Source organism: Amblyomma maculatum, unplaced genomic scaffold, assembly GCF_055883805.1.
Source record: "Amblyomma maculatum isolate TAMU_Amacu unplaced genomic scaffold, ASM5588380v1 scaffold_13, whole genome shotgun sequence".
NCBI lineage: Eukaryota > Metazoa > Arthropoda > Arachnida > Ixodida > Ixodidae > Amblyomma > Amblyomma maculatum.
This window is the reverse complement of record NW_028146738.1, coordinates 32120056-32147304: the sequence shown is the minus strand read 5'-3', so window position 1 is coordinate 32147304 and position 27249 is coordinate 32120056. Positions and strand designations below refer to the sequence as shown.

General features: G+C 46.0%; 1 protein-coding gene, 1 long non-coding RNA gene and 1 pseudogene across 2 annotated transcripts in view; 1 reads left to right on the top strand and 2 right to left on the bottom strand.

Moving 5' to 3' along the window:
- The window catches only part of LOC146172517 (uncharacterized), a 78717-nt gene extending 77180 nt beyond the window's left edge, over positions 1-1537 (top strand). Inside the window, exon 12 of the mRNA XM_084585782.1 lies at positions 1354-1537. Within this exon, the coding sequence (XP_084441908.1) occupies positions 1354-1537 (184 nt within the window). The remainder of the gene's footprint in view (positions 1-1353) is intronic.
- Positions 1538-5822: 4285 nt separating this feature from the next.
- LOC146172516 (uncharacterized) lies at positions 5823-11465 on the bottom strand (annotated as a pseudogene).
- A 10711-nt stretch (positions 11466-22176) lies between these two features.
- On the bottom strand, positions 22177-27204 carry LOC146172515 (uncharacterized). Its single transcript, XR_014702469.1, has 2 exons — positions 26530-27204; positions 22177-24042 (listed from the first exon to the last, which is right to left on the bottom strand). It is a non-coding gene; the product is annotated as an uncharacterized LOC146172515 (long non-coding RNA).
- Positions 27205-27249: the final 45 nt, after the last annotated feature.

The window sequence follows — 27249 nt, the reverse complement described above, 5'->3', positions numbered from 1 at the left end:
TTAAGCAGAGACTGCAGTGCAAAATAAGCGAACGCGCCTAACTTGTGGTTGCTTTTGAAATTAAGAGAGAAAACAAAGAAAAAACAATACAAGGCTATTGCGGATTTTGGAAAGTGTCCGATGGCGTTTGTCATTACAGCGACAGCTCTGCCCCTAAACCAAATCAAGCATGAAGCTACTTAGGTAGTGAAAATGATAATAATAATAAACAACGAAGGACCCTATCCATCCATTGAAATTTGTCAGACTTGCTGGAGCGAAAGACAAATTAGCAACGAAATGTATGGAAAAATCACATACTGGCAATTACTATTGAATTTACCGGTTGAAAGTTAATTTTCTACAAAAATAATAAAGTGAACAATATCCTGAGGCTGGAATGTGCTAGTTCCCGACAAGAAGTCTCATGCTCACTGTTGTGGGTGGTGATCTGGCGTGAAGATGAGGGGACACTATGAGGGTGCGATCTGCTGGCAGTTTCTACACAATGGTGAAGATTTGGCCGGGGCCGCCCAGGGCAGAAGCCCCGAAAACCTCAAGCGACCATCAGGTTCGCTGCCAAGGCTGGGGAGGCAACTTCCTCCCGCAGTGGGACACAGTAATTTCCTCTGTGCCGGCGGTCAGACTGAAGCTCGTGTAGGTTTGCTGTCGCATTTTTGTTACATGCACACAGCTAATAGCGAACAGGCACTGGCACATACACACACACCAGCATACACAACACGCAGCACGACTGCCAGCCGCATCGAACTCCCGATGTCTGCCACCGAAAAGGAACGAGACACCAAGACGTGCTCATCGACGCGCAAGGAGTGGAAAGGGGGAGGGGAAAGAAGCAAGCAAGAGTTTCCATTACACCACACTCATCCGCCGCGAATTAAGGCCGGCATAACCCGTGTCCGGTATCCCCCCCCCCCCCCCCCGAGAATATCCCAAAGACCCCCAACCAACACCACACTCACAGATCGACTAGCCTGAAGGTGATAAGTTCAGATGTCAAAATCCTTCGCCTAGCGGTACCTGTCCCTTCTGTAGAGAGCCATTATGCGACACTTTAATTCGTCCACAATTTCGTGCATCGGGGATCCGTGATATACTTACACTCAATATGCAGTGCATGTGTTGTCGCAGCATCACGATATAAAGCTTCGCGCCATAAAAAAAAACTCCCCGTGTGGCGTGACCCATCTCAAATAGCCGCTTCGGTTCAGCTGACTTATAGGCCGGCGCTTCCATCTGACGTCTTCCGTTCACTCTACTTTGACCGGACCTTTTAAACGCGCCGCTGTATACTTCACGCGTACTTATCTGTGCCGTTACATTTTTCCTGAACCTGCCTCCTCATCCGTGCAGATACCGCGAGCACTTGGACTTCGACTATTTGGTGATCATCCTGGTGTTCTCCATACCATGGCTGCAATGGTTCGAGGGCAAGCCCCTCGACTTCCGCCGGATCGCCCGACGGCTGCCATGGGGAGCCTTCTTTCTCTACCTGAGCAGCCTGCAGCTAGGCTTCGTCATAAAGGCTCGTGCATAAACCCAACCCTATCATTTCTATCTCGTCAAAGGGAATATAACCGGGTGGTATATACCACCCGGTTATATTCCCTTATATATATTCCTTGCGGCATATAAGTGCTGTAAATATTTACAGCACTTATATGCCGCAAGGCGCATACAATCTAAGGAGGTAATACGTTGTTTCCCGAATGCCACTTAGTGGCAGCAAAGGTGCCGGAGAGATTATTGCTCGTGCTCTGATGTGTGCTATGCAATGAAAGATAAACAATCACGTGCGGAGTCAATATCGTTTCATGAGGCAGCGCGGATTCATGCGAATGTGACTGCGCCTCATACTGTTGTCTAGACTATCAGGTCTTCGTTTCGTCTGAAACTGGGGTGTTGCGTTGCTTTTGATAGTGATTCCTGTTTGATTCGCCACCATTAGACGCCGCTGTGAAGGAAATCATTTCTCTGTAGCGAAGCCGGTGTGTGCATGCGTGTGGTCACCGCCAGTTAAACCTCTCGGAGAGAGGAGGACAGCCGGAGCGGAGGGGAAAGAACCTCGACATTGAATGAGAGAGAGAGAGATCCATTTCGTTGGCCACTGCACTAGCCTATCGGTCTAGCCTATCGCAGCAGCCGATCACCCTGCGTGTTTACCAGCCACTCTCCCACGTAGAGCATTCGCCGCCTTCATCGACTTCCACCCGGGCGCATCGGACTGCGCGCGTCGAGGCCCCCTAGCCGCGGATAGAGCGCACTGCTCTGTGTGCAAAGCGTCCCCAAACGTCCCTAATCGTCGATTTCACCGGTCTTTCCCTGAAGCCCGACGTTATAACTCTAGCCTCGAGCCGAAAGAGAAATGAAACGCGTGCTGTGTTGCACATACTCCATATTTGGCCAACTTACCTAATCGACTGCAATTTTTATTTACTTTTGGTCAGCAGACCAACGAAGAGCATGTGCCCGTTAATGCTGCCCTTGGACGCCACACGTTGCATTCAATCATGCATCCATACACATATATGCAACGCACCGCTCTGGTGGCGCACGTGTGCGATAGAACTGCGTGTAGCGTGACAAATCTGGCATCGCCATGCAATGCATGGCCTTCGAACGCCGGCATTAAAGAGCTACACTGCACCGCAGTGGTCGACACCATGCAGTGCGCGCTCGATTAATTTGGATGGCGCGTGCAGGAGTTTGGGCTGGCCGCGTGGATATCACGGCGGGTGCTCGCGATACCGGCGCCCAACCTGGCCCTGTCCCAAGTGGCACTGACCGTGTGCTCGGCGCTTCTCACAGAGCTTACCGGAAATATGGCCACCGCCTCGCTGCTTATGCCCATCGTCGTGGACGTGGTATGCGGCCTCCGCTGTGCACTTCGGTTCGCGTGCGCGTCATACGGGACATCCCGCTATGCGACGCGTGCACGTATCAAAATGTGCGAGCTTGTGAATGATAACATGACAATAAGTCGGACTCGGACTATGTCCGCCGCTGTAGCAGAAAGATTAGGCGCTCGATTGCTGTACCCAAGGATGCGGGATCGAATCGCGGCCGCGGCTGCCGGAATTTGATACGGCGTCCTTGAGTTCAGCAGTAGAGGCCCTTGATCCACCGCGGCGGTGAAATTAGACGGAAATAAATAGCACATTCAAACACTCCGGTGACCTTCCCGCCGCCGCTTATGATCAGTTCTAGACATTTTAAATTATACATTAGTGCCGCAAACCTCTCGCCTATTGAATGCATATATAGAAATCTCGCACAATTTAGCGACATTTAAACTGCACCAGAACGCGCTTTGCGCAATCCGACACGGCAGAAGACAAACTACAGAGCGACGTTGCAAGACTACCCGGGCCGCCATCAGTGGCGTATCTAGAAATTTTTTTCGAGGGTGGCTGATGTCGCTGCTCAACATCCTCTGTATCGAGATACCTATCACCAACCTGTCACCTCTCAACTACGCCATAAATTGTGCATGCCGGGATGGAAAGATTGCGCGGAAGAATAGTACCGTCAGGCGCTTTCGTTCCATTGAGTATCCTGCGCATATATTGTTTCAGACCAAAATCATTTGTTTAATTTATCAAATGCAGAACTAAAATTTCTAGAATTTTTTTGGTTGAATTTTCTTGGTTGGATCAAAAGAATCAATCGCCTATGTTAGCAGCTTATGACTGGATGGCAAATTATTATTCTATTGTATATGTCTGTAATACGATTTATTTTGTTTTTGTTGTGTACTTCTTTTGCTGCTGTGGTTTCACGTGTGTAACAATCTTTTGTGGCATATGCGTTTATTATTTGTGTTAGGTTGTATATATGCCTAGATTGATTGATAATGTATTATTTCGCTGGTCTGGGTGCCGAGGCCTCGTCAGGTTTTTCAACCTTTTGCCTTGGCTGCCCCTTTAAAGAAAAGAAATTAAAAAAAAAGATCATAGCTAGTTTTCCAGCCGCACCATTAACATTAGTTCGAATACGGAGTCTTCCTGACGGATCCGCAGATAAAATGGTTGCTTGCACTCTCTCCAGTGTGCTTTTAACTTTGATTTAATTGCAGCATCTGCACTCTAACAAACTGAAGTGTTACATATAGACGAGGACTCTCAGCAGACCACTTCGTCATATTTTCCACCGGAGAATACATAGCGGCTAAAAACGCCGAGAATCAGGGCGAACAAGAGGCCCGAAAGGGAGAACACAGCACGGCGTCAGAAGATCGAGTTTGGCCTGTGGAGGCCAAACTCGATGGTGCCACAGGCCAAACTCGATGATGGCGTCACGCTCCCTCCTAGTTTTTCTTTTTTTTTTCTCCACGCATCCCATCTCTGCGTGCTTTGTCAGCTTATCTGATAGTATGGCTGGTCTCCTTTGTATAATCCAATGAACAACTTCAGAAAACTAAATGCAACTTTTGCTTTTTTAATTCCCGCAGAAATATCCTTTTGAGCGTGCAAAAGGCATACGGAGGCAGAAGTCCAGATTTATTTCCGGCTCTGGTAGTTGTTTTGGTCTGCGGTGTATGACAGTACGAAAAACTTTCGTGGGGGGCTGAAGCTCCATAAGCCCTCCCCTTGGTTACGCCCCTGGCCGCCATGTGTTCACCGGGCTTGTGTAGAAATGGTTTTTACACTTGCAGGTTTACATGGTGACATTCCGAACTATACCCATTCAGCAGCCTTGATGTATAATTACCCGTACTACCAGTATTACGGCTAGCAGTCGTCGCCATTCGCTATATTCCGATTCTTAAGAGTTTGATTTCTGTCTACTCTAGATTACCACGGATTGCCATGCGCCTAGGCGTCCATAACGGAATACTACGCCATCGTGGCACGGAGGGTGCGCACAAAAACGTGTTCCGCCTCTGCAGCTATTCACACCACCGGAACCGGCTGGGCAAAAGCGGGAGAGATATTTGCAAGCTTTACTACCATAGCTTTACTGACTTGCACTAGCTCTTCAATAAAAAAATGCGGAGGTTATCACAGTTAAACCTAGTTATCCAAGCGTAAACTCTGTTAGCATAGCTACACAGTCATACTGGCGCTTATTTTCTGTTCGAGCTTCTTTCTCATTCTTCGTCAGTTTGCCTCGAGCCGATCCCGCTTTCTCGTCGCTGCTGCATCTTTCTTTATTCTTTATTCAGAGATTACCTCTCAGCGCCCAAGGGCGTTACAACAGGGGGGTTACATCAAAAAAAAAAAAAAAAAAAAAGACGTCTTCATTCACACAGCGAATTCGAGCTATATCTTTGCGAGCTATATTGGCTGTATGATCAGATTCAGCCTGATGGCCCGCGCCGAATCGGGATCCCCGCCGAATCACGCGGACCGGCACGCGCCTCAACCATGGAGAGACTGGGCAACCAAGCGTCGGCGAAGCATTTGTTAACCCCCCCCCCCCCACCCCTTTTTTTTTTTCACGTGGTATCGCACAGCGGACAACCTCCGTGTCCGCGATAGGGACGATCACTCGGGCATCGCGTGCTGACCGTGCAGAAACCCAGGGAGCAGCATTCGCGACGAACGGGACCCGTTTTTTTTTTTTTTTTTTTTTCACGTAGTTAGCCGATGGGCGGAGCTTGACGCGCACTGATGTCATAAAACAACAAATTACAGCAAACATTTCAAGCTTAAGCAATTTTAGCTGGATTTATGTATTTTTTGTTTACAGTTTTATGTTTTTCAGTGCCTATATGTGTAAATATCTTTACTATTTGGAATTAAAGGTTGGCTAACGCGGCCAAAGCGACGGCCGAGCTAGCCAAGCCGAGCGATGTAAATAATCAATCATATGAGTTTTTGCTAGCCTGTGTAGCAGTTGCGATGCGCTGCCCTGTGCTCATCCAGCAGCTGTTGATAGTGGTTTCTGCATGAAAAGGGGCATGTACACCAATCTGTGGGCTGTGCGTACGATTTCGTAGCTGGCATTTACTAGAGCCTGGGGCATGTAAGGTATTGCTCTTGAGTCGTGGCAGTCTGAACGGTCTGAACCTGTTGTGATCTCATCTTACAGGGTAACGAATGTGCGTGCAACGCGTCAAGGTAGTTGCGATGCATCGATGCATATAACAGTGAAGGAAGCGTAAGTTTTGTTTGAAGCAGTAGTACACCAAGATACTCCATTCACATTATATATTATGGGCAAAGGGAATATGGGTTAAGGGAAGCGTCAATGCAGTGTGTGAGTCAGAAATAAACAGAATTGTACCGTTCATGAATTCTGAAGTTTCGCATATCACGCTACAGTAACGGCAGGTAGCTTTGGTGAGTGGGCATGTGCGTGATTAAATGCAATATGAAGGAGACACTAAACTCGAACTTCTTGAGACATGAAATACACGCGTAAGGAAAGCCGCCGTCCAATGATATTTGGTGGCCGCAAATCGTAGTGGTGAAGGTTCACAGCATATGCAGCGTACTGAAACCAAGAGCGCTAGATTTTAAGTTAGCGGTTTCTGTTACATACCTTATGAACCTTCCAAGTTAATAAGTGGCATCCTTTACATTCAGAATTCACTCACCTCGCGGCATCCTGCTCTGCTTTGAGCACTAGTAATAAACAGTTGATACTGTAACGTTTGCGCACTCTGTTTTTATTGTGTGACTGGTTGCCAAAAAGATTAAAGCACTATCACAATGAAGAATACTCGGTAAATCACTGCGCGAAATAAACTGGCTTTTCAAGGATCAAACATGAGTTCACAGTCATGTAACTTATAACTTTTGCACAAAAGAAAAACATCTGTATAGAGAATAGTTACAGTAACTCATAATGCACTGAGCACACATAATGCTCATAATATGATCTAACTTTTTAATTACTGAATTCTTTGTTTGTAGAATGCCATGGTGCATATACAGGCCTCCACAAATGGCTTGTGGAAGTGTCCAGCAGCATGAGAAGTCTCAGCATATGCTGCACTCAATTTACAAGCAGAGTAAAACTAGAGAATAGGAAGAAAGAAAAATAAGAAGGAAAAAAAGTCTTGACCTCTTCTTCCCGAGGTCAAGACTTTAATACGAGAGGAAGTGGCTCGCCAACTATCACTCCTCCCTGCTTCTGCCAAACCACACTGTCACGGACCTCCGGCGAGAGAGAGAGAGAGCTTTTATTCGTCCAACAGAGTGACTATCCCACTCTTCGGCGGTTAGACCCGGAAGGTGGGACAGTCGCCTTAGTTGCAGGCCGGTAGTTCTTAGACTCCGGCGGCATCTTCGGCCAGTCGAACAATTTCTCTTTTGGCTTTTTGGTCTGAGCTTCGCAGAAGGATCTCCCAGGCGTCTTTAGTTATATTTGTAGACCTGCCTGATGACTTTGCACATTCCCATATTATGTGATCTAGAGATCCCCTTTCCTTACAATAGGTCTGATCGTATTTCTGGCCATAGCGAATACTCAGGCCGAAACATTAACTAGAAGCCAGTCGTACCCACACGGACGCACATTTAATACATACATACACAGACGCTAACACTCAAACAAAAAATTAACAAAAACTTACATAACCTAAAAGACTAGTGATAAACACGATGCTTCACACTAAGAAACAGCATTCCACTTTCACACTAAAAGACAGCGTTCAATCTTACAATTCGAAGCGGGCGACGAGTTTCTTGGGTCCAGGCAATGGCGTTGGCGTCGAGGTGGCGTTCGGCTTCCAATGAGCTGGTCTGGTTGGCCGCAACGGATGACCTCCCGTTGAAGCGTGGGCTAAAGCAACGTTGGCATTCGTGGCGGCGTTGAGGTGAACCTCCTGGGCGATGCGGGTGGACGGTGGTACAAGCTTTGGAGGTGCCTCCTGGACGTAGCAGGTGGCTGAGCAGTCGCTCAATCCCCGGAACCGGTTTGAGAACAGCCTGGAGTCTACGGTGCAGTGCCGTAGAACATGACACCAGTACAGCAGCCGGCATTGCTCACTCCCAGCCAAGGCGTTCCTCACCTCCCGGAGCCTCCGCTTCTCCGGCTTCCACCCCTTTGCCTCTTCATATCGCGCCTTTTTATAACCTCCGCGTTCATATACGTCAGCCTTATCGTCGTCTTCTGTTCACCAATTAGTGTTTGCCATGTCACCGACTATACTTCTTAATCCTTCGTTGGTCTACGTAATCCTTTTCGCCATCGTCATCTTTGCTTTCGGCAAAAAGCCTCTGTATTTGGCCTCTTACATGTGACAAGGGCTATCTCAAGATTTTATCCTTGAAAACTGCTTAGAGTTCCGCTGCCATTACGACTTCCAGTAAACCGAATATCCTCTCCGGCCAGTCTGGACTCAGCATTTGGAACACCTCAGTTGTCTTGAAAGTACCCGAAGCACACCACTCACATAACACACCAAAATTGTCTTCATAGCACACTATCACGACACTATCACCCCGCTGCCACAACACATCAAAATTGTCTTCACAGAACACTGTCACAACACTGCCGTTGTCCGTACAGTGCCCTTAATAAATGTGATAACGCGCACAACACATTTCATTGTATAAACACACATCAACGAACCGAGAAACAAGCCCACAAAGAACATAACTCAAATCTAGGCCTGTTCAGCTCTACTCATGAAATCTGCGTCAATGTTGTCTCTACCTTTAATATACTCCACAGAGTAGAGGTTCTGGAAAAACTCCATGCAGGCCACTTGGGCACAACAAGGTGCCGAGCGAGGGCAAGAGAATGCATATGGTGGCCAGGCATAGGCAAGCACATTGAAGACTACGTGGAAAAGTGTCCAACTTGCAGAGAGCACAGAAAGCCAGAAACAGAACCCCTGCTTCAAACCCCATTGCCAGCACACCCTTGGGACACAGTCGGCATGGATCTCTTCACGCTGGAGGAGAAAGAGTATGTTGTAGTAGTAGACTACTACTCCCGATTTTTCAAGCTAGAACTGCCGAGGACAGCTACAAAAAACATAGCCCTAGTCTTGGAGCCAATGTTTGCACAGCACGGTGTTCCACGGACAATAGGCACAGACAACGGGCCCCAAATCACTTCCACAGAGTTAAAAGAACTAGTACATCACTGGGGAGCCACACACACAACCTCGAGCCCTTACTACCCGCAGAGCAACGGTATGGCTGAGAAGGCTGTGCAGACAGCAAAGTAGCTTCTGAGGAAGTCTTCCTACATACACGAAGCGCTGCTTGCCTACAGGGCCGCACCCAGCGTGGAAAAGTTTTCACTAGAACTCTTAATGGGTCGTCGTCTGAACACCACAGTGACATTCACTTCGAAGCTGCTAGCCCCGAAGTGGGACGACAGCGAATTCAGACAAAATAATGAAGCCTACAGAGCTCGTGCAAAAGGATCATACGACACCCGGCACAAGGTACGGAGCCGAGAGCGCTTACCACCAGGCACAGCGGTGCGCATCCTCGCTGGAGCTGCATCACATGGCGTGGTAACACAGCCAACATCAGAAGCAAGGTTCTACGTTGTAAAAACCGACAGAGGACAAGCAAGACGTACAGCAAGACACCTGCAACCGTTGCAGGACACGAGCACCACAAGAAGTGGACGTGTTTGTAAGCGACCAGAATGCCTGGACCTGTGAGATCAAACCTTTCAAGAAAGGGGGGTGTTGTGGGCGCCACTGACGACAGCGCCCTAAGCGGCAAGCTAACCAGGCGGATCGCCGGGAGACCCCGGCATAGGCGACCGCGCCAAGCAGAGTGAAAACGGGCGCCATTACCTGATGCATAAATAAACAGTTTTGCTTGTTATACCGGCTACGTCTACCACAAAGACAGTCTACCAATTAAAACTGAAACGGGAAACGACTCCATCTCCTCTGCATTTCTCCTACTTTCTCGAAACAGGCATGCAAGCTCGAATCTTCTCTTTGGTTAATTGCCATTCCGCCCGGTGTTACTTTCAGAGAAATCGCAACGAGAGTAGAGAGCAGCCGCCGTGTCCCTCTGGCTGTCTCTTCTTGCGCTCGCATCTCTACTGCCGATGCGAAACTGACTGCAGCGTCCCCTTGCAGGCCAGTGATGCACCATTCCTCGTTTTGGTGCTTCCCAACGTCAATCATCCTTCACTCAGAATCAGGGTTATTGACGCTTCTTGCACCTGGAATGTTTCCTAAGATGAGACCGTAGATGGGTTTCTCCACGCATTTTGCCAGCAGCTCTCCGGTATAATAGGGCGTTGGCACTAAAATCCTGGCTTCCGGCAGGTGCCTAACTGTGCTGTCCACCAGAGTGACACTTCTCCGAACCAAAACTGTATTGGCGCCTGTCTCTAAGTACCAATATATGACGGTCTCCTATTTGTCCAACCACCACTGGCATTGCTGTTTTCGACTTGGGTGTTCCACTCTCCACTTCATTGTCCAGTGGAGTTTGCTCCTCTTTGAGCTGTGGCACTTTGGCTGGTGTGATGAGTTTTTTTTTTTTAACTCAACACATGCAGCACGGTATTGCGTTCCATATCGGCATTCTTCCACAGTATGCCCTCTCCTGTTGAACCCCCGACACATGACCTGCGTCCTCCAGGCCGCACTGCCAGATAAAAACCAGCTGTACGGTGTCCCACCTTGTTACAGAGGAAGCATCTGATTGGCATCTTAAATTCCCCGCCAGAGGGTCTTCGTTTTGCTTAATTTAATTCTGAAACCTTCTGATTTTCTTCCTTCCCCTTACTCATATTCCTGAGATCTTGAGCTTCGAGAAACTGGTCTGCATTCTCAGCAACCTCTTCTAATGAACACAAATTTCTTTCAGGAATACCGCTAGGTTTGGACTGCAGCATACTAGGATCTGCTCTGTCACCAGTTTGTCACGCACGCCTTCAAAAGTCCTTTCTGGTTCGACATCTCAAGCCACCTGTCGAAATAATTGGCTAGCCGACAAGCAAACTGCTTAGCGGTTTCGAAAGCCTCAGGTTTCGCGGTGCAGAATCTCTCACGAAAACCCTCTGCAGTTAGCCTGAATCTTTGGAGAAGTGATTTTTGACTTTATCGTAATCCATGGAATCAGACGCAGGCATCCTACCAAACACATTCAGCGCTTCCCCGACTAAACACATACTCAACGCTGTTACCCATTCACAGTGCTCCCAACCTTGTCCTAAAGCTATCCACTCAAGTCATTGTAGATATGCGTCTAAGTTATCTCTTTTGTCATCAAAAGGAGCCATCAGCTTCCTTGAACAAACTCTCGCCAATCTAGGCGCTCCTATTCCTACCTCGGAGCACCGATCGTCATCCGTGTTCCCCTAGCGTTCACCGATCACCTGCTGCTGTTTCCAAAGCCAAAACTCCTTCTATCATTCAATTCTCTAACCTCGCGTTCCTCTGATTCCTTTGCTTCATGCGCATCTTAACTTGCCTGTGCTCTTTCATCTCTTGGCCTTTTCACTTCTAGCTCATAGAGACTCATCGCCTCCTCTCTTCTTAGCCCCAGCTTGAGAGCCAACTCTAATGTCTTTGCCAAATCCATACTGTCTGCCGTCGAGAAATCCGGAAGATCCGAGGCGATTAGAAATTAAACAAGAAAATGAATCCTGGCAGGCTCGCCACTTGTTTCTTTCTCACGGATCTCTTGTAAATGTTCAGACCAAAAGCATGAACTACAGCATTTCTCACTCAATTTCATGCAAACGCCAGACTATTTAATCATAGCGCCATAGAATTTAATATAGGCGCCAAAGAAAATAATCCGAGCGCCAAAACACTTAATCCTGCTGCCACTTATTTTAATCTGGTAGCAATCCAACAGTTCCTGGACAGCCAAGACCATTAAATATATCTGATCAACCCTATAATCATGGGTATCAAATGATTGGGCTTTCTGAGCATATAAGATGAATAATGTTGTAAAGCGATTTTGATGAGTCATGTAACAGTGCAACGTGATTTGGGTGACATGCGCGATAATGCGCCCCTTTTTCTACAGTATCATCACGGGTATGAAATGAAAGGGATTTTCGAGCTTAATAAGGCGAATACTGCGTTAAAACGATTTCACTAAGCTCCATGACAGTGCAACATGATATCTCTTGACATTCGCGATAATTTGCTTTTTCTTTAACCCTATAATCATAGGTACCAAATGATCGGGCTTTCTGAGCGTAATAGGATGAATAAGGTTGTAAAGCGATGTTGATGAGTCATGTGACAGTGTAACGTGATGTGGGTGACATGCGCGATAATGCGCCCCTTTTTCAACAGTATCATCACGCGTGTCAAATGAAAGGGCTTTTCGAGTTTAATAAGGCGAATATTACAGTAAAACGATTTTGCCGAGTTACAGGACAGTGTAACATGATTTCTCTTGACATGCGCGATAATTTGCTTTTTCTTTAACCCTATAATCATGGGTATCAAATGATCGGGCTATCTGAACATATTAAGATGAATAAAGTTGTAAAGCGATTTTGATGATTCATATGACAGTGTAAAGTGGTTTGGGTCACATGAGAGATAATGCGCCACTTTTTCAACAGTATCATCACGGGTGTCAAATGAAAGGGCTTTTCGGGTTTAATAAGGCGAATATTGCAGTAAAACGATTTTACTGAGTTACATGACAGTGTAACATGATTTCTCTTCACATGCGCGATAATTTGCATAGTCTTTATCCCTATAATCATGGGTATCAAATGATCGGGCTATACGAACATATTGCCACACCGCTGGCCATCTTCTGGCACCACCAAGTGGCCGAATGTCTTGGCACGTGGCTAAGCGTCATCCTCGTCTCTCTCGAGTTTCGCTTGATTAAAAAGGGCCAGCTCGGTTGCTGTGCTGCTTCCTACGTGTGTTGGTGACATCCTCTTGGTGACATACTCTTGAAGAAAATCCATGCCGAAAATCAGATCTTTGCAGCACTCTTGTAATACGGCAAATGTGCCAGTGAAAGTAAAACCGCAGATCTCTATGCGGCAAGTGCACATGCCAATCGGCGTCATTACATGACCACCGGCGGTACGCATCATTGGCCCAGACCAAGGCGTCAGAACCTTACGGAGTGCCGTGGCTAGCTGGCTGCTCATGACGGAGAAATCGGTGCCGGTATCCACAAGAGCGGTCACATCACAACTGTCGGCGGTTACAAAAATTTCCCCGGAAACAATGCGTTCGCATCACGTCGCTAAGTTCATCGGATTGGGTCGTCGCCGCTCGGGCCGTCGCGTCAAATCGTCGGGTGGAGGCTGTTTAATCTGAGACGTAGCGGCGGCCCCACCCCCGGAGGTCGCCGTGTTTAGTTTTCCCGGTGAGGGGATGTGCCTCTGAATTGCCCAGAGGAGGAGTACCGACTGGGCGAAGCAAAACGCCTCGGAGATGTCGATCGCGACCGCCGTTGTGGTGACGTTGGCTGCATCTGGTTAGCAGCCAGGTACTCCTCAATCTCCTGTGGTCTTTCGCCATAGCGGGGTCGAGGCGCGTTTGGTGGAAATCCTCTCAAGCCTATTCTCCGGTATGGGCAATTGCGAAGAATGTGACCAGGTTCGCCGCAGTGATAACAGAGCGGTCGTCTGTTGGGCGTGCGCCACAAGTGCGCCTTGCTGATAGCGGGACGCTGGTATTGCTGCGGCTCGACGGGGCGCAGATTTTGTTGCTGCTCGACGGGGCGCATGTAGCGAGGCGGTGGTCCGACAACGGGACGGAATGGATCTGGCTCGGGGGCAGGTCGACGTAAGACATCACTATAAGTCATGACGCATGGCTCCGGTTGTGCTGGTGGTGGTGGTGGTGGCTGCACCGCTCGCCGAATTTCATCACGGATGACGTCCACGGTAGAATAATTCTTTGCAGAGGGAGCATTCAAGTCTAGGTTTTGCAACTCTTCGCGGACAATGCTCCTCACAAGCTCCCGCAATGCCTCGTCCCTGGCTGCTGGCACGGACGCGCAGCAGGGTGTGGCCGCTACGCTTGCCTGGCGGCCGTATTGGGTACTCCGTTCCTGCAGGGAACGTTCCATGCTGGTAGCTTCTTTCGCGAAATCTGCGAGTTCTTCGGGGGTCGCGAATGAGGCCAGCGAACAACCGCTCCTTCACCTCGCGCATGAGGTGCCGTACCTTCGTTGCCTCAGACATGGTAGGGTCGGCCGGATTGAAAAGCCGCGTCATGTCCTCGACGAACATGGCCACACTCTCATTTGACTGTTGAGACCTTGAACGAATTGCAATCTCTGCGTCTTCTTTGTGCGCACTCGAGCTGAATGTTGTAAGCAACTCACGGCGAAAGGCTGCCCAGTTGACAAAGGACGCCTCGTGGTTCTCAAACCAAGTCTTGGCCGAGTCTTGCAGCGCGAAGTACACATTCATTAGCTTCCGCTCGTCGTCCCATTGGTTTAATGCAGCCACACGGTCAAAACTGGCCAACCAGTCTTCAACATCCTCTAACCGGTCACCATGAAATGATGGCGGTGATCGCGGTGCGAGAAGGACGAACGGTGGGGCGTTGCTGGAAGGCTGACTTGTCTGGCTGATCGTCGTGGATGTCATGGTTCGTAGCGGGGTGGACAGCGGTTCAAACTCAGGTTGTAGGCCTCTGAGGCGACGGCTGGCTTTATGGACAGGAGTCACGTCCACGCTTTGATAGCAGCGTCACTGACGTCTTCAGGGGCAACGTACATGGGCTCCTACCCCGCACCTCCACCAAATGTCACCAACACAGCAAGCAGCACAGCAACCGAGATGGCCCTTTTTAATCAAGCGAAACTCGAGAGACGAGGATGACGCTTAGCCACGTGCCAAGACATTCGGCCACTTGGTGGCGCCAGAAGATGGTCAGCGGTGTGGCAATATTAAGATGAATAAGGTTGTAAAGCGATGTTGATGAGTCATGTGACAGTTTAATGTGATTTGGATGACATGCGCGATAATGTGCCACTTTTTCAACAGTATCATCACGGGTGTCTAATGAAAGGGCTTTTCGAGTTTAATAAGGCGAATATTGCAGTAAAACGATTTTGCTAAGTTACATGACAGCGTAACATGATTTCTCTTGACATGCGCGAGAATTTGCTTTTTCTTTACACTATAATCATGGGTATCATATGATCGGGCTTTCTGAGTGTAATAAGATGAATAGGGTTGTAAAGCGATTTGAATGAGTCATGTGACAGTGCAACGTGATTTGGGTGACATGCGCGATAATGCGCCACTTTTTCAACAGTATCATTCAGGGTATGAAATCAAAGGGCTTTTCGAGCTTAATAAGGCGAATATTGCATTAAAACGATTTTGCTGAGTTACATGACAGTGTAACATGATTTCTCTTGACATGCGCGATAATTTGCTTTTTCTTTACACTATAATCATGGATATCAAATGATCGGGCTTTCTGAGTGTAAGAAGATGGATAAGGTTGTAAAGCGATGTTGATGAGTCATGTGACAGTGCAACGTGGTTTGGGTAACATGAGCGATAATGCACCACTTTTTAAACAGTATCATCACGGGTGTCAAATGAAAGGGCTTTTCGAGTTTAATAAAGTGAATATTGCAGTAAAACGATTTTGCTGAATTGCATGACAGTGTTACATTTTTCTTTACATGCGCAATAATTTGCTTTCTCTTTAACCCTATAACCATAGCTAGCAAATGATCGGGCTTTCTGAGCGTATTAGTATGAATAAGGTTCTAGACCGATTTTGATGACTCATATGACAGTATAACGTGATTTTGGTGACATGCGCGATAATGCGCCACTTTTTCAACAGTATCATCTCGGGTGTCAAATGAAAGGGCTTTTCAAGTTTAATAAGGCGAATATTGCAGTAAAATAATTTTGCTAAGTTACATGACAGCGTAACACGATTTCTCTTGACATGCGCGAGAATTTGCTTTTTCTTTACACTATAATCATGGGTATCATATGATCGGGCTTTCTTAGTGTAATAAGATGAATAGGGTTGTAAAGCGATGTGGATGAGTCATGTGACAGTGCAACGTGATTTGGGTGACATGCGCGATAATGTGCCACTTTTTCAACAGTATCATAAAGAGTATGAAATCAAAGGGCTTTTCGAGCTTAATAAGGCGAATATTGCATTAAAACGATTTTTCTGAGTTACATGACACTGTAACATGATTTCTCTTGACATGCGCAATAATTTGCTTTTTCTTTACACTATAATCATGGATATCAAATGATCGGGCTTTCTGAGTGTAAGAAGATGGATAAGGTTGTAAAGCGATGTTGATGAGTCATGTGACAGTGCAACGTGATTTGGGTAACATGAGCGACAATGCACCACTTTTTAAACAGTATCATCACGGGTGTCAAATGAAAGGGCTTTTCGAGTTTAATAGGGAGAAAATTGCAGTAAAACGATTTTGCTGAGTTACATGACAGTGTAACGTGATTTCTTTTGACAGGCGCGATAATTTGCTTTTTCTTTACACTATAATCATGGGCATCAAATGATCGGGCTTTCTGAGTGTAATAAGATGAATAAGGTTGTAAAGCGATGTTGATGAGTCATGTGACAGTGCAACGTGATGTGGGTGACATGCGCGATAATGCGCCACTTTTTCAACAGTGTCATCACGGGCATGAAATGAAAGGGCTTTGCGAGCTTTATAAGGCGAATATTGCTTTAAAACGATTTTTCCGAGTTACATGACAGTGTAACATAATTTCCCTTGACATGCGCGATAATTTGCTTTTTCTTTACGCTATAATCATGGGTATCACATGATCGGGCTTTCTGAACATATTAGGATGAATAAGGTTGTAGAGCGATTTTGATTATTCATATGACAGTGTAAAGTGATTTGGGTCACATGCGCGATAATGCCCCACTTTTTCAACAGTATTATCACGGATGTCAAATGAAAGGGCGTTTCGAGTTTAATAAAGTGAATATTGCAGTAAAACGATTTTGCTGAATTACATGACAGTGTTACATTTTTCTTGACATGCGCAATAATTTGCTTTCTCTTTAACACTATAACCATAGGTAGCAAATGATCGGGCTTTCTGAGCGTATTAGTATGAATAAGGTTCTAGACCGATTTTGATGAGTCATATGACAGTATAACGTGATTTTGGTGACATGCGCGATAATGCGCCACTTTTTCAACAGTATCATCTCGGGTGTCAAATGAAAGGGCTTTTCAAGTTTAATAAGGCGAATATTGCAGTAAAATAATTTTGCTGAGTTACATGACAGTGTAACGTGATTTCTCTTGACATGCGCAATAATTTGCTTTTTCTTTAACCCTATAATCATGGGTATCAAATGATCGGGCTTTTTGAGCGTAATAAGTTGAATAAGGTTGTAAAGCGATCTTTATGAGTCAAGTTGTTATGAGGTTGTTGCAGCGGTGGCGTAGCGGTAGAACATCCGCCTCGCATGCAAGAGGACCGGGGTTCAAATCCCGGTGCCGCGCGATTCTCCACCGGATTAAAAAAAAATCCGCGTGTCGATGGAATTGCATAAACAGGTTTGGTGTGCGACCTGATGCCGGTGAACACCTCCGGCAACGCACTCCTTGACCAGAACCGGAGTTGGCCACCCTGGTGCAGTAATTGGCCACAACCTCTCATGATAAGCTCCACAAAACCCCGGGCCTCAGTCACCAGCGGCTGCGGAACAACTGACCACGGCGGCGGTCAGACCTGTGACGGAGCAGGGGCTGCTAAGAAGGATGCAGCTAGCACAGAACCGGGTTAAGTGGAGAAATATGAGAGAGGCCTTCGCCCTGCAGTGGGTATAGTCAGGCTGATGATGACGATGATGATGATATGAGTCATGTGACAATGTAACGTGATACGTTCTATTTTTAGCTTTTTGCACCCTATAATCATGTGTTTGAAATGATTCAGGTTTTTGAGAGTAATGAGGCGAATGTTTCAGTAAAATAGCTTTGCTGAGTTACGTGGTCATGTAGCGTTATATGGTGTGACATCGGCGATAGTTTCCCTTATTTTGGACTGTACAATCACAAGTATCAAATGAGTCGGTGCTTTGAGCGCAGAAAGATGAGTACTCAAATGAATAAATATTGCTTAATTATGTGACATTTCGACTTGACACAGTTGACATTCTATTAAATAAACACTTTGTTCAGCCCTATCAGCACCAGTATCAAATGAACAGTCTTTTATAGCACGCCAAGGCAAATAATGCAGTAATACCCTTTTTGTCTACAACAAGTCGCTATCTAGCGGTGGAAAATTGCACACATTGTTCCCATTCATAAGGGGGGGGGGGGGTCAAAAAAAGAAGTCTCTAGCTGTAGGCCTATCTCACATCCATACCGTGCAAAGTAATAGAACACATTTTATATAAAGAGATAATAACACACTTATCGGCAAACAACTTACTGGCTTCAGAACAACGGGTGCCGTAAGGGCTTATCTTGCACCACACAACTTATTGAATTTTATCATGACCTTGTATTTAATCTTGCCAAGGGTGGCCAAATTGATTGCATTTTCCTGGATTTTCATAAGGCATTTGATAATGTTTCGCGCCCATTGCTTTTAAGAAAACTTGCTGCAATAAATATTAATCCTACAATACTTGCCTGGATCGAAAGTTATCTTCCCGCCGACAGTGCGTGGTATTAAATGGAATTAAATCTAGTTTTGTAGATATAACATCAGGTGTCCTACAGGGCTCAGTTTTAGGACCACTTTTGTTCTTAATATATATAAATGACATTTGTTCCGGAATCAATTCCAGTATACGGTTGTTTGCCGATGATTGTGTTTTATATAAACAAATTAGAAATCAAGACGACATTGCCCAGTTACAAAGTGACATCATGTGTTCTTGAATGGTGTTCTAAATGGAAAATGAAGTTAAATACTAAAAAATGTGTTCATGTTACGTTTGCACGTAAAAAACATAAGTTATCCTCAGAGTATAGCATCAGCGGTATTGTAGTGACACGAAAAGTGGCGCATAAATACTTAGGTGTGACACTTACAGCCGACTGTTCAAGGAATACACATGGGGATACCGTAGTTGCAAAAGCCGCAGGACCTTAAACTTTATACAGCGAAATCTGAAACACGTGCCGCCTTGTTTGAAATCAATAGCCTACTTAACGTACGTTCGACCACTGCTCGAATACGCTTGTGCCGTATGGGACCCTTGGCAAACACTTAGCAATAAAATTGAAAACATCCAAAATAGAGCAACAAGGTTTGTCCTGTGTCGGTACTCGAGAACTGATAGCTGCACCATCATGAAAAATGAATTAGGATGGGAAACCCTCTCCTCTCGAAGAAGGAAATTACGACTTAAACTGTTGTACCAAATATACCACAACAAAACAGGCATTCGAAAGGAAATATACTTACATAGGCCTCATTGTCTCTGCTAGCACAGATCATTGTTTTAAAACTTTGGAATACCGTGCCAGAACTAACATGTATGCCAGTTCCTTTTTTGTTCGATCCATCAGTGAATAGAATCGGCTTTTAGGTCATCAAGTGTGCTCCATAAATGAAGATGTGTTTTTTTCCACTCTGCAACCCCCTGCTGTAGTGCCCTCGGGCTAAGCGGGGTTCTCATTGAATAAAAAAATAAAGAATAAATATGATTATCTTTATGGTAGGAAAAGCAAATAAACATACTTCCAGAACTGTCTGCACAATTACACTACTATAGGTCACTGAATCCGGCCTTAAGACTACCAAACTTAATCATATATAAGCGAAAAGAGTAATACCACTTCAGCATCCTTTTTACATATACGACAATGCTCTGGTTGAACACGTCGGAGCTGCTGCAGATAACAGATTTAGAAAATGGTATATTATAAATATGTTGCTCTTGACATGCTGCGGAGGTTGTGAAAAAAAAAGTTTTCCTGCTATGAGCGGCCCTATTTTTTCGGACACCTGCTACGATAGCGACATCTTGGGAGTATTTGGCTTTTGCTTATTTAGGCGTTCTCCAAGTGCAGGACGTTCAATGCGATTGACCGCAGCGGCCTGGAGCATTTGAAGGCAGTAGTCCAATACGGCCAAACTGTTAAATACAATCGAATAAAAACATAGTGTGATGTGTTGTAAGATAAGCCAGGCAACTAAGCGGGTGCACTATTTTTAAAGGAATCCCTCTGATGGCTCCTTCGCTAGGTGTTCTACTTTCTCAGCATACCACAAACTTGCGGAGCCGATACTTGACCGCGATACCTGATGAGTGTCATCATCATCATCAGCCTGACTATATCCCCTGTAGGGCGAAGGCCTCTCCCATACTTCTCCAATTAACCCTGTTCTGTGCTAGCTGCATCCACTTGACCTCATCCGCCCACCTAACTTTCCGCCGCCCCCTGCTACGCTTTCCTTCCCTTGGAATCCAGTTTGTTACCCTATGCGACCATCGGTTATCCTCTCTTCGCACTACATGTCCTGCCCATGTCCATTTCTTCTTCTTAATTTCCCCTAGAATGTCGATAACGAGTTATTTCTCTCACCCACTCTGCATGCTTCCTATCTTTTAATGTTGCCCCAACCATTTTTCGTTCCATAGCCTGATGAGTGTGAGGGAATACAACCATGTAGGTAGTTTCCTATCTGCACGTCAAGGATTCCGGATAACTGAAAGCCATTTCTTCTACATATATTGTCACTGCAGCTTGCCGGACTGCCACTCAATCTGTTTACAACATTAGTCATACAAGCAATTTCTGAAAGGTAAAACGGTCTTGTCTTACTACGGCATAATCACGAAACACCGATGAGAAACACCGTATCTAGACAGGCCAGGAAATGGGCGCTGCTGAGAAAATACGTAAACTCGTGTCAAGTGCAACACGAATGCGAAATAAAAAACAGATAAATATTTTCTACTCGAGAAGAAATATCTGCGGGAACTATTAACACTCCAAATGGCGGTCTGCGTGCCTTCGAAATTAAAGAAAAAAAATACTGCGTTAATGCTCGATTCCAACAATAAAATTTTGTTTTCTTGTTCGTCTTTTATATGAAGCCGATAACAGATTTTGTAACCCTGCGGTGTTGAATGACTTCTGAAATGAGTCATTTTCTTAGGCGAGACGGTCATGCCACAAATGTTAACAAATTGCAAGAGTATCAATGCAGAGCTCTCATTACACTGTCATTGGTTGACAAACGAAGAGAGGAAAAAGGACAAGATCATGGTAATAGGAATTGTTCATGTCTCCTATCTGCTCTTTCTGTTAAGAGAAGAAAGTAAATTATCTTGTCAGTGAAAGTAGCTGCACAAACATTGCCTTTGCCCATCACTGAAGAGCGTACGCGGTTCAACGACGATGGTGGCTGCCTTTTCTTTTTCCGTGTTGCAGTTTTTTTTGTACACAGGCGAAGAAATACTAGCGTTGTAACTTACGCTGTTGGATTCCTTCGATTTCTAATTGACAACAAAGGAACTACAGATGAATGAGTGCGGCTTCAACTCTGATACTCTCGTGCCGTCACTCCCGGGGAACAGAAGGCACAAAGCATCCGGTTGCAACCGGAATTTGAAACAGTCGACGCTTTCCACGACCACACAGTAACCAACTACGTATATGCGTGCCTCTGTCTTTCAAAGAACCGTGCTTATAGGTCCTCCGCCACTCATGCTTGTGTGTAAACCCGTAGAAATTAATCGACTTAAAAGCGCCCGATGAGTTCGTGTAGCTGCCGGTGCAGCCAACAACGCACCACTTTTCGCCAGCCTTGTTTGACCAGACTTATTTCACCGAACATATTCACACAACTAGCCCAACTTTCTTCTCTCCTGGGGATTATGCACACACAACATCATCTAAACAATAGGATTTCCAATTTCCACACAAACCAAGGACAAAGACCGCGCTCCAAAGCGCCCGCCCCGCCGGCACATGCCACCAATGAGCGCTGCGCCGAGAGGCGGCGCCACCCATTCAGCTGTCCGGTCCCTATTATTTACGTTTGTGTGCGTATAACACAAATTTTTTTTACGTGAGGCTTCTGTGCTACAGTCCCTTTGCAAGCGCGTAGTGCTGTTATAGACATTTTATATTAACGATAAAATTTAGCGCCCGTCGCCAATGACGGCTCATGTTAGCAAGTAATCTGCACGAGTGGCCCCGCCAATCGCTTTAACAATGTAAAACGTGTCAAGAAGACGTTGACTACATCGAAGTTTTATGGCTTAGTGATTGACAACGCGCTAGATCCGGCTCTTGCTTTTAAGCAAAACAAATGCGTGTGCCAATGCAATGATGCGAGTGATCACGAAAGACGTCAGTGCAGAACTTTATGAAAGCAACAAGATATACAAAAGGTTATTTTGCGTACAAAAAACTATTCCTCTGCTTAGAATTTAGTTCCAGCTTCGAACATGAGAGCAGTGCACGTTGAACTGTTGTGTCCATTTTACATGTCATCACCATTTAGAGCCGGCGCAACGAAGGAAAAGTTGTGTCTGTCGTATGCTGCGCATTCGGAAGGCTGAATCCGCTGCAAAGACCTCTTCGTGGCGTCGACCAAGAGTGCTTGTCTGTGGGCTTTCTTTGTGACATTTTGTGGGGTTGTCAACAAATCCTGTTGATGCTCGCGCAAGCATGCTTTCACTGAAGATTTAAATTTCGAAAAAATTCTTCTATGGCATTGAAAAATGGGATGTATGGAGGCAGCCTTCTCACAGAGTGGCATTAAGAGGCCAGCACTGCACTTTCGGCGCGGCTATGTGCTGGCGCGTTGTCGAAAATCAAAAACTGCTTGCAAATCAGCATCTTGTGCAATATTTTCTGAGGCATCGGTAAGGAATTCATTAAATACGGCCCAGTGAACCCTTTCAACTACCCTGTAGTGAAGCAGTCCATCTAGGGAGATGCAGGCCAAGATGTTCCCATTTGCGCCTTTCGTGCTAGGCAAGAATCGCACAGCTGGCACACCGCGCTTAGATCTGGCGAAGCTTCGCGAACACCACACATTGTAGTTTGTTTCGTCCGTGTAGTAGCGGGCTACAGTGGTTCCGTGGTCCTGCAGCCATTGGGCGTATCTTCGGCGGTCGCGCTTCACGTCGCGATTCCTTTCCATTGGCCTTGGTGTGGCAAGCTTCAGAGTGTAGCCATGTCCGTCGAGAAGGCGGTCGATAGTGGATGTACTGATTTGTATTTCCGGAAACTTATCACTGAGGCAACTCCTGATCTCAACCAGGGTTGACGACGGATTACTGTCAGTAATACCGCACAATGCGCCCTTGATGTTTACGCCAAACTTCTGGACAGAGCCACCGCGCTTCTTCACTTCTTTCCTATCAGTGGCTGCAATAGACCGAACAGTCTTTATGTTTATGCCAAGTGCAGCAGCAAGCTGATTCAGGTCTCCACCACGCCTAGCCACATCGATGATTCTTTCGCGGTCGGCTGGGGACACAAGCCGGTAAGTTTTTTTGCTCTCACCAGGTAATTTTCTTGGCCGCCCTCGTTTCTTGGAGTTCTCCATCTTTTCAGCTGTTCAATAATATGTGCCGTTATTCACTCCCGAAAAAGCATAATCGCCGATAAATTTCACAAAAGAAGACGGAAGGACCGAACAAACGTTGTGCGCCGCGCGCAATGCTTTCGGACGTCTGCTCTCTCGGCTCGGAAACGCTTGTGCTGCCGTCTGCATCTACTGAAAAAAAAACATACGCTCTTCGAAATATAAATATAATAAGTAAGAACATGTATTTCTCTGCCTCCAAATGATAGCTGTAGCTAAGGTCATTTTACTTTTGCTATCTCATTTACGCTGTAACTTGGTGGCGACCCATGGAGGAAGGAAAACACTGAAAGGCCCCATGTATCCCAGATGCATTGCGAAAAACGTGCCAGAAGTCACGTGCTTCTTTTAGCCTAGATATGGGGCAAATAGCAACAGCGTCAGTGTTGCTATGGGGCAGCATGGCTGTTGGCGTCGGCGCGTCGGATGGCGCGGAGAAGCGCTCAGACGGGGAAGGGCACACAGAGGAGTGCGAGGGGAAAAGCTGCCCCATGTGTAGGTGGCGCCACAGCATTTTCCGGTCGCGGGCCGGCGTCGCGAAAAGTGATGTCACAGCCTCCCCTTTTTCCTTCCTCCAGGTGGCGACCACTTTGTGCTCGAGTACATCGTCTGTAAGCGAGAAAGCAACAGACATTTAGCAGACACCCTTAGCAGATGGCAATATTGTTGTGTACAGGCAGTATTTCATACACTTCTCTTCTTTTTGACTCAGTTAATTCAGAACGTTTTGGCATTTATCTACTGAAATAATATATGAATATATTCTTCAGCATGATGGCAAGCAGACGACAGTATAGGGTCATCTGCTAACCCCATATTCTTGCTCAGCAGCGGTTTGCTGATAGGGTAGCTCCATGCTTGTGCCTAGTTTTTTTTTTCAGGCTGAATATTCAGTTGTTGACATGATATGCATGTCACATGACAGCGTGCGATGAGTTCGCAAAAGCATTTGACACTGACGGCAGTCTTCTTCCGCTTTATAAAGCGAAACATTTGATGCACTTTGCAAAAGTAATGTTTTTACGCTTGTCACAGTAAATCACTTAACATCGCCACATGTCCCGGCAGAATCGTTTAGCTATAACAGTTGCATTTGTGCGCTGAAAGCCGATTTATCTGATACCCATTATGATAGGGTTGAAAAACTGGAAGATTATCAGACATGTCACGCCAAATGACAACACTTTCACAAAATTCGTCTTACAACACTATTCGCCTTATGGTTCGATGACGACAAGGATCAAACGGCGGCGCATTATCGCGCATGTCACGCCAAATCCCGCAGCTCCGTCATATAACTTAGCAAAACTGTGTACTTTAGTATCAGCCTGATTAAGCTCAAAAAGTCGTTTCATTTGATACCGTGATGATAGTTGAAATATCGCGCATGTCGCGCCAACTCAAGCAGCACTGTCATGTGACTCAGCAAAACCGTGTACTGCAATATTCGTCTTATTAAGCTCGAAAAGCACTTTTATTTGACACCTGTGATGACACGGTTGAAAAAGTGGCGCATTATTGCGCATGCCACACCAAGTCACGTTACACTGTCACATGACTCACCAAAATCGCTTTACAACATTACTCTTCTTAATACGCTCAGAAAGCCCAATCATTTGATATCCATGAATATAGGGTTAAAGAAAAAGCAAATTATCGCGCGTGTCAAGAGAACTTATGTTATACTGTCATGTACCTAAGCAAAATCGTTTTACTGCAATATTCGCCTTATTAGGCTCTAAAAGCCCTTTCATTTCATACCCGTGATGATAATGTTGAAAAAGTGGCGCATTATCGCGCATGTGACCCAAATCACGTTACACTGTCAAATGACTCACCAAATTTCCTTCACAACTTTATTCATCTTAATATGCTCAGAAAGCCTGATCATTTAATACCCATTACTATAGGGTTAAAGAAAAAGCAAATTATCGCGCATGTCAAGAGAAATCATGTTACACTGTCATGTAACTCAGCAAAATCGTTTTACTGCAATATTCGCCCTATTGAGCTCAAAAAGCCCTTTCATTTGACACCCGTGATGATACGATTGAAAAAGGGGAGCATTATCGCTCATGCCACACCAAATCACGTTACAATGTCACATGACTCATCAAACTCGCTTTACAACCTTGTTCATCTTATTATGCTCAGAAGGCCCTATCATTTGATACCCATGATTATAGGGTTAAAGAAAAAGCAAATTATCCTGCATGTCAAGAGAAATCATGTTACACTGTCACGTGACTCAGCAAAATCGTTTAATGCAATATTCGCCTTATTAAACTCGAAAAGCTCTTTCATTTGACACCCCCGATGATGCTGTTGAAAAAGTGGCGCATTATCGCTCATGTCACACCAAATCACGTCACACTGTCGCATGACTCATCAAAATCGCTTTACAACCTTATTCAACTTAATATGCTCAGAAAGCCCGATCATTTGATACCCGTGATTATAGGGTTAAAGAAAAAGCAAATTATCGCGCATGTCAAGAGAAATCATGTTACACTGTCATGTAACTCAGCAAAATCGTTTTACTGCAATATTCGCCTTATTAAGCTCGAAATCCCTTTCATTTGACACCCGTGATGATACTGTTGAAAAAGGGGCGAATTATCGAGCATATGTCACACCGAATCACGTTACTGTCACATGACTCATCAAAATCGCTTTACAACCTTATTCATCTTAATATGCTCAGAAAGCCCAATCATTTGATACCCATGATTATAGGGTTGATGAAATAGATTTATTGATCTTGATTGTCCAGGAACTGTTGGTCTGCGACCAGATTAAAATCAGTGGCGGCAGGATTAAATGTTTTGGCGCTTGGATTATTTTCTGTGGCGTCTTTATTAAATTCTATGGCGCTATGAATAAATAGTCTGGCGTTTGGATTAAATTCTGCGGGAAATACTGTAGACGCATGCCGTACCCACACAGACGCACATTTAATACACATACAGATGCTAACACTCAAACAAAAAACTTCACGAAAATGAACACAACCTACAAAGGCTACTGATAAACACGATGCTTCCCATTAAGAAACAGCATTCCACTTTCACACTAAGAGACAGCGTTCCAGCTTACAGTTCGATGCGGGCGACGTGTTTCGTGGGTCCAGGCAATGGCGTCGGCGTCGAGGTGCCATTCGGCTTGCAATGAGCTGGTTTTGTTGGCCGCAACGGACAACCTCCCGTTGAAGTATGGGCTAAAGCAACGTTGGCATTCGTAACAGTGTTGAGGTGAACCTCCTCGGCGATGCAGGTGGACGGTGGTATGAGCTTTGGAGGTGCCCCCTGGACGTCGCAGGTGGCTGAGTAGTGGCTCAATCCCCGGAACCGGTTTGAGAACAGCCGGGAGTCTACGGTGCAGTGCCGTAGAACATGAGGACACCGGTACAGCAGCCGGCGTTGCTCACTCCCAGCCAAGGCGTCCCTCACCTCCCGCGGAGCCTCCGCTTCTCCGGCTTCCACCCCCTTGCCTCTTCATATCGCGCCTTTTTATAACCTCCGCGTTCATACACGTCAGCGTTATCGTTGTCTTCATTTCTGTTCACCAATCAGTGCTTGCCATGTCAACGACTTCTTAATCTTTTTCGCCGTCGTCGTCTTTGCTTTCATAAAAAGTCTCTACTTGGCCTCTTACATGTGACATTCACGATCGCTCGATCCCACACTTTATGCACCATCCAGGAACAAGTTGCAGAAGTTTTGCCGCCAAGCTTTCGCCTGCCGGCTTCATCAGCCCCGCTAACGTTCGCCACTATCACCTCCAGGACCCCGCTCCCTGCACCTATGCTGTGTCGTT